Source organism: Convolutriloba macropyga, chromosome 3 (genome assembly GCF_964194025.1).
Source record: "Convolutriloba macropyga chromosome 3, txConMacr16.3, whole genome shotgun sequence".
Taxonomy (NCBI): Eukaryota; Metazoa; Xenacoelomorpha; order Acoela; family Convolutidae; genus Convolutriloba; species Convolutriloba macropyga.
The window spans coordinates 51,059,748-51,068,491 of NC_134470.1; the positions used below are offsets into that span (position 1 = coordinate 51,059,748).

The 8,744-nt window shown below is 40.6% G+C and overlaps 1 protein-coding gene across 1 annotated transcript; it reads left to right on the top strand.

Moving 5' to 3' along the window:
• The first annotated feature begins 359 nt into the window (after positions 1-359).
• On the top strand, positions 360-6,666 carry LOC142336654 (uncharacterized). Its single transcript, XM_075385564.1, has 4 exons — positions 360-2,133; positions 2,665-4,064; positions 4,398-5,967; positions 6,590-6,666. Exons 1-4 carry the CDS (start codon positions 360-362, stop codon positions 6,664-6,666), a joined length of 4,821 nt encoding a protein of 1,606 aa, XP_075241679.1.
• Positions 6,667-8,744: the final 2,078 nt, after the last annotated feature.

The following is an 8,744-nucleotide window of genomic DNA, read 5'->3' on the forward strand; positions in this document are numbered from 1 at the left end:
TAACCTAATTCTGAGACCCGGTAAAGTTATCTAGTGGGAGAACTATATCTCAAGGGTTACAAAAACATTTTTGTGAAACTTCGGGGAAAACAATCTCTTTCTCATTTCTCGCGGAGAACTCGAAATTTTTAGTTTAGGTTTGCTCCCCCGAAGTAATAGCACTAAGTTCGCGCGCAAAAATTGGCCGCATTTTTGAAGGGGGATTAAGTGAAACCCGATTTCCCATCTTTTGCGTTCTTTTAGTGTGTTTTTAGCTTTCAGCACAGCAAAATCCACGAAAAAGACAAACGAAACTAATACGAATAAAGACCAGCATCAAAGACACAAAAAAACGCCCTCAAAAGCAACAGCAAGTCAAAATGTCCAATCTTGAAATGCAGAAACAGTCGCGGGGATCACACCGCAGCGTTGCTACAAGGTTTAACAATGAAGCTGAAAATATCATGTCAAAAGATCTAGACACCATTTCAGAAGCAGACATCAACAGGCTAAATCAGGTAGCGACACTTATCACCCGAAAGCAGAATTTTCTGGTAACTTTGAACCAAGAACTTCAACAGAACTTGACGGAGGCGGAAGCACTGGACAATGACATTCTGGAGTCCGAGGAAGTTGATGACAAGTTGACACAGAACATTGATGCAATCAAACGCTTCACGAAACGTTTTGAGGGACCTTCAACAGCTGCAGATACTTCAACGCCATCTACTTCACCGTTCTCCGATGCTATGAGGAACTCAGCCAACATCAAGTTACCAAAACTCAATCTGCCAGTTTTTTCGGGTAATTATATGGAATGGACTTCGTTCTTTGATTTGTTCAAAGGAGCAGTCATCGACAACAGTTCTCTTCAAGGAAGTCAGAAGTTGCAGTATCTGAAAGCATCTGTAAAAGGTGATGCCGCCAAACTGCTTGCCTCGATACCAGTTACCGATCACAATTTCGACATTGCTATGAATATTCTGATAAACAGATACGAGAACAAGAGGATCATCATTCGCACACACCTGCATTCAATTGTTTCGTATCGATCACTGACAACCGATAATGCCAGAGACTTAAGAAATTTAATTGAAGCAATGGACGAACATCGACTTGCCTTGCAGAATTTGGGAGAACCAGTCAATAGTCAAGACATCTTTTTTGTTTACTTGATCAGTGAGAAGCTACCTACAGAGACAAGAAAACAATGGGAGCTGTCTTCAAAAGGCAAGGAACCTCAAAGGTATGCAGAGCTCAGACTTTTCTTAGAAGAACGCGCACAAGCACTCGAGGCAACTGCGCCAAATGGAGTAGGAGCGACAAAAACTCAAATGAACGGGAACCAACGACATTTACACACACATTTGGCGACTTCCGAGCAACAATGCGAATGTTGTGAAGAAACGCACAGAATTTTCAAAAGCGGAAAGTTCAAGAAACTTTCAGTAAGGGAACGTGCAGAGTTGATAAAGGTTAGAAAACTCTGTTTCAATTGTCTGCGACCGGGACACAGATCAGAAGATTGTGATGGATCGAAATGCAAGCAATGTGGTAGAAAGCATCATACTCTTCTTCATCGTGAAAACATCCACAACAAAAGCACCAATCAGCAAACAACTAGCGGAACAACCAGCACTCAAGCAAATGACAAACAGAAGAACAACGCTATAACAACAACAGCAATTGCAAAAGCTAAGGATGAAAACATGTTCACAGGAGCTATGACTCAACGAACTTCAGAAGAAGTCTTTCTTCAAACCGCAATTGTTGCCGTTAATGTTCACGGCGAGACAATTCTACATAGGGCACTTCTAGACTCAGCGTCACAAAACAACCTTATAACTGAATCAGCAGTACAAAGGTTACAATTGAAGAAGAAAAGCAGCAACACAAAAGTTTTTGGACTAGGTGGGACGGTTCAAGACAACAAAGGTCGTGTGGACCTTCTTATTTCATCAAGGAACGGATCGTCCACTGTCAATATTAGTGCGTCAGTTTTGACAAAAATGACTGATAATCTGCCATCACGGTTCATTGACACCAGCCAATGGGAAACAGTAAAGGAGTTGGAGCTTGCGGACCCAGACTTCAACAAGCCGTCATCAATTGACCTCTTGATCGGAGCATCTCATTATGAAGATATAATGATTGGTAACAATCGAATAAAGGAGCCTAACTGTGGAATAGCATATAGGCTATCAATGTTCGGTTGGGTCGTTATTGGAAGGGAACAGACAGACAAAACCTATACAAACGATCTGCAGACTTTCTTTGTTTTTTCAGAGCCAGAAAATTTGCAGCGTTTTTGGGAAATAGAAGAAGTTCCAGCAGCGCAGCTTTGGACAGCCAAAGAAAAACGCTGCGATGATCACTTCAAGGAAACAACTAGAAGCCCTGAAGGTCGCTTCATAGTGAAACTTCCCTTCAAGAAAGAGACAAAAGCATTGGGAGATTCACTTCAACGAGCCAAAAAACGACTCCGCAGTCTTCTATTCAGATTGGAAAGACAACCCGACCTTTATAAGAGATACGCAGAATTCATTGGAGAGTTTTTTCATCTCGCACACATGGAGAAAGTTCCAACATCAGAACTTGTCAAGCCTGTCGAAAACTGCTACTATCTTTGTCATCATTGTGTGTTCAAGTAGTCAAGCACTACCACCAAGCTGAGGGTCGTTTTAGACGGATCCGCAAAGACAACAACAGGAGTATCTCTCAACGACAGACTCATGGTCGGACCAAAAATTCAGAAAGACCTTTTCAGCATTCTTGTTCGATTTCGACTACACCAAGTAGCACTTTCTGCTGATATTGCAAAAATGTATAGGCAAGTGGAATTGGACAAGGAAGACAAAGATTATCACCGATTATTGTGGAACGATCCAAATTCAGAGGCGATTGAAACTTATCGTATGACTCGGGTAACATACGGCATTGCGTCTTCGTCTTTTCATTCAATTCGACCACTACAAGTTCTTGCCGAAGAAACAAAAAACACTAAAATTCGTTTGTCACTAACAACTGACTTGTATGTGGATGACCTACTTATAGGATGCGAAGATTCAGAAGCCGCAGAGAAGCTTCAGGACACCATTATTACGCTTCTTGCTTCAGCAGGTTTTGATATACGGAAATGGGTATCTAGCGACTCAAAACTTGTATCAAGACTAGCTGCCACTTTCAGAGAAACGGAAGACGAGAAGATAATTGAAAGCGAAGACTATGCCATTAAGACGCTTGGGATAAGGTGGAATCCAAATCCTGATCAATTTGGTTTCACAGTAAAACTTGACAAGGGAACTCCATTTACAAAACGGCAAATCCTCTCAGAAGTTTCACGTTTATTTGACCCACTGGGATGGCTATCACCAACGACTATTCAACATAAATCCTTTGTTCAACTGTTGTGGATGGACAAACTTAGCTGGGATCAACCTTTATCGGACCCAATTCTACAGCAGTACATGCGACTTCGAGCACAACTGAAGGATCTTGAAAAAATTAGTCTTCAACGGAAGGTTCTCAAGCCAGCCACGAAATCAGATTTGCAGTTGCACGTCTTTTGCGACGCTTCTACTACAGCTTATGCTGCTGTCGTTTTCATCAGACAGGAGACAGACAATTTCATTGAAACAAAAATGCTTACAGCAAAGACGAGAGTTGCAGCAATTAAATCAGTTTTTGTGCCAAGGTTGGAACTTTGTGCTGCTCTGCTAGGAGCTAAGCTTGTTGAGGCAGTGACAAATGCTATTAGCGATGAACGGTTTCCAACTCCGAAGGTTTTTGCGTGGTCAGATTCTACAGTTACAATTGCCTGGCTACAAGATTATCCGAGGAAATGGAAAACATTTGTCGCCAACCGAGTAGCGAAAATACAAGAAATTATTCCAGCCAGTAGTTGGAAATATGTTCCAACAGAAGATAATCCAGCGGATTGTGCTTCCAGAGGATTAGCAGCAGCTGATTTGATGAACCATAAGCTTTGGTGGGATGGACCAGAGTGGTTGCGGCAACCTGAAAACGCCTGGCCTTCACTTGACATTTCGTCACCTACAGGAGAAGAGACCAAAAAAGAAGTAAAGGTGCAATCTGAAAACGTGACAATGATTTCATCAAAAGAAGATAACGCAATTTTTTTGATGATAAATCGGCATTCGTCAATACATAAAGTTACAAGGATATTTACCTATGTCCAAAAGTTCATCAGCAGTATCAGGAGAAGAATTCAATCTTCAAAAGCAAAACAACGGACAACAAAAATGTCGAACAGCATAAAAGCATGCTCTTCAACGCCAAACGAAAGGACTGATAGTAATGAGTCTACGTCTCAACCAATGATCTGGACTTATAATTCAGTCTCTTTACAAGGGAAAGATTTATAAGAAGGACGACTTCAACTGTACAGCTTCATACAGCGAAACTTTCTTCGTGAATACAAGATCATCATGAATCAGCCCACTGAAGATGCAAACAACAGCAGCAGAGATGCAACAAAACAATACGTTCAGCAACGTATCAAATCCACTGGACCAGAGGGGGTTGGTGGTATAGGTAGGGCCGGGGGCCCAGGTGCTTACATCAACACCAGGATTGGCAAGGGCACGGGGATCTCTTTAGTTACCAATGGTCCTCAACACTTAGGTGGGACCGGAGGCCCGGGATGTCTTGTCAGCGCCAAGGGCGCGGACGAAAATTGGAGCTCAAGTTCAGCCGGTACTCCTGAGGTTATAGGTAGGGCCGGGGGCCCAGGTAGTCTTAGTCTTGTCGGCGCTGGGAGCGCAGATGAAAGTTCGAGCTCTTTTTCTACTAGTTCACTAGGTATAGGTAGGGCCGGGGGCCCAGATAGTCTTGTCAGCACCGGGGGCGCAGGTGAAAATGCTAGCTCAGTTTCTACTAATTCCTTAGGTACAGGTAGGGCCGGGGGCCCTGGTAATCTTTTCAGCGCCGGGGGCGCAGATGATAATGTTTCTACTACCAATTCCTTAGGTATAGGTAGGGCCGGGGGCCCAGGTAGTCTTGTCAGCGCCGGGGACGCAGGTGAAAATGCCAGCTCAGTTTCTATTACTAATTCCTTAGGTATAAGGAGGGCCGGGGGCCAAGGATGTCTTGACAGCGTAGAAGCTGTCGGGGTCTCAAGGGATGATGTCAGACATGGTATAGGTTGGGCCGGGGGCCCTGGGGATCAACTGTACATCGTGTCTACCGGGAATACAGACAATTCTAGCGAAACAGTACATCAATTCAACAAAGATGACACCAGAGAAATAAAATGTTTCGTTAACGCCTATGCAGCAGCCACTAAAGGGAGACACAGAAGACGAAAATTTCCTAAAAGCAGCAGTCTCAACAGCCTTTCACCATTTTTTGATGAAGAAAATAAGGTGATTCGAGTTGGAGGACGCCTAGCCATTTCACCCTACACAATAGACCGAAAATTTCCAGATCTTATTCCAAGAAAATCGCCAATCACTGAAATGCCTTTTCGAGAAGCACACGAGAAAAATCTTCACGGAGGACCTCAACTGACGTTATACACGCTTCGACGAAATATTTGGATACCTGGAGGGCTTTCTGTAGTGAAAGGTGTCCTATACAGATGCAAGCCAAGTATCCGTTTTGATGCCAAATTGTTACAGCCTCAGATGGGAGATCTACCTCGAGAGCGAGTAGTGCCGTCCTTTGCGTTCAGTCACTGCGGACTCGACTATTGTGGACCGTTCTACACGAAAAATGAAACTCGAACGCTTTTGAAAACATACGTTGCAATTTTCATTTGCTTCAGTACGAAGGCAGTTCACATAGAGCCAGTTATGTCTCTGACCAAGGACGACTGTCTTGCAGCCATTAAAAGATTTGTGTCTCGTCGAGGTATTCCTGATGAAATATACAGCGACAACTCAACAACTTTCATTGGGACCAAGGGAGAGTTGGAGTTTCGACAAGCCTTAGCTACGCACGAGTTTGAAGATTTGATATCAACGTTCGGCAAGGAGAACAATATTACTTGGCTTACTATACCGCCGAGAACACCAAATTTTGGAGGACTATGGGAGGCCGCTGTCAAATCTTTGAAACGCCACATGTACCGCAGCATTGGAAGAACAAATTTTTTTGAAGACTTCACAACACTGTTGACACAAATTGAAGCAATCTTAAATTCAAGGCCTATTACGTCCGTTTCAAATGATCCCAATGATGCCTTAGCACTTACACCAGGACACTTTTTGATAGGACGACCAATCACAGCTTTGCCTGAACCAAAAACAACAGGAAAAGAAACAATTTCATTGACAGGACAGAAGAAGAGTATGGACAATCTTATCAGAGACTTTTGGAAGAAGTGGTCAACAGAATATTTGTCAAATTTACAACAACGGAAAAAATGGCAAACGGGACAACCAAAAATTGACATCAATGATGTAGTAATAAACAAGGAAGAGAACACACCACCCACTCTGTGGCCAATGGGACGAATAACAAAGGTCTTTGATGGAAATGATAAAATAGTTCGAGTTGTTGAACTGAAGACATCATCTGGACTATTTATACGACCAGTCAACAAGCTTGTCTTGTTAATGAAAGAGGATATTGACATGCCGTCATTAAGATCTGACAAAGAAAATGACACCGATGAAGAATGAACAACAGAGGATGCAGACGAGGAATGACATCAAGGAAATGTAAATTACAACTGTACAAAACTGACAAACAAGAACTGATTGAATTAAAGAAAGTATCAACAAACTTGTAATGGGTTGCTGAGAAAAACTATTTACAGCAATTGACCACTTAACCAGAAAGCCAGTTTCAATGATATATTAATAAAGTTGAACCAGTTCAAGGAGGCCGGTATGTTACGATTTAAAATAGCCTTTGATACAATGACCTTCAATGCAATCCGAGCAAGATGAGGAAAACAACGATAATTAACCACGTGCTGAAACCAAATATTCATAATTTCAAACGATATTATCACATTCACTTGGTCTTTTCGAGCTTGAGATTCTTAAGCATAAAGCGTTATAATAAAGCATTTCTAAGCAAGTAATTCAATTAATGTTGCACCGCAACAAGGGGGTTTAAATAGTACTCTCTTAGCTTCCATAAAATTCTAAGTCAAAACTTCAGCTTCAAGACTAAAACAACATTCTTTGAGAAATCCAGCTTTTACCGAATAGCCAATCCAACTTGTTTGACTCAAAATCATATCTATTTCCTACCAATTGTGCTCAAATCGTCAATTTATTGATGCTGGATATTTTCACTTTTCAAGTTTTTTCAAATGTCCAATTTTTTACAGGCAGTGTGACTACCATGTTATCCAGGACCTGAGAGATGCAATAATGAAATCATTAATGAAAGTTGCGGATAAGAACAGACTCGAGCGTCTAATTCAGGTTTATAGTTGTCTGCGTTCAATAGCCTTTTCTTTTTTTCTTTAAAGTGGCATGATAATTAAGGCCATTTTTGGTCCTTAAGTTAGGAGTTAGGCACCTTTAACACACAACCGAATATTATTAATAAAATCATTAAAATGTGTCATTCTTTTCTAGTCAAGAATTTCTTCTTGGATTAGACATTGCGTTACTTTAATCTGAGTTTTTGCATCAACCAACGCTATTATTGGAAAGTTTTTGGGCAAGTGAACCTTTTGCGTCATTTTTAAGAAAGACAGTCTGCTTTGTTACAAACTCAAAAATATTTTGCTCTTCTTTAAAAAAAGTAGACAGGTTCAAACGAAGTTTTTATCAGAAAAATTGCAATCACCGAAGTTTATCAACAATTCTTTCGTAAATTTTCAACAAAAAGGACTATTTTAGAAAAGCAAAGGCCTTCGTTGAGATAACTGTCGCCAAATAAGGTCATTGATTATACATTTCTGAGCATTCAACAAGTCTAAGATTATTTATGATTTCCAATAAAAGGCAAATAGTTTTTTATTACGTCTTTGCAATGTACGGAAATTTTTGTATTTGGTTTTTTATGACGTCTAAAATACGTATATCATCTTAGCGTGGGCGTAGTAGATCCAAGTTTTTGCCTTTTACGCTTTTATTCTGTCAGGCAACAAAATTGCTCGAAAGATGCATCGCCAGATTTTCTTTCAGAGTGTGCTGGTATGGCTTGTTATGTTAAAATTCAGAGCAAAGCATATCTCTAATTTTCCTAAGAGCACATTCAGATAAATTATCGGCAAACACATCAATCCTCAATTGAAAACAACCTAGGAAAAAACAAGCAATTTTAAACATCGTCTCAATTTTATAGATTGGAGAAAATTGCAAAGTTGTTTTCATCGGTAATTGATATCACCCTTCCAATAAAGCAAAAGAAAATATGAAAAATAAGTTGGTAGTTTGGCAGTGAACGAATTTTTATAAAGAAAGCTCCTGGAACTTTTCTCTGTCTGAGAATTGAGGCATTTGTTCTAAAGACAAAGTTTTTATTTAAGCGAATGTATTTCACTTCTAAATATATGTTTATGTTCTCCTTTTTGTTGGTAAGCGTTCCTTTCAGGCTTAGGAGCGCTCTTTTACGAGCTCTGAAATGCCCCGTTTCAGGTCCAACGAAATTCAAGTAAATACGAAAACATATATTCTGTTTTGATGCGACGCTCACCTAACACATCAACTTGCCTAAAATTTTAGTTAAGTTTATCTGATCTGCGGTAACTGCTCATTAGTTGCACATACATAAAATTTCAGGCAAGTTTTTCTTAAATTTTTAATAAGTGTTGCACAATGAACCTAAAATATACTCTT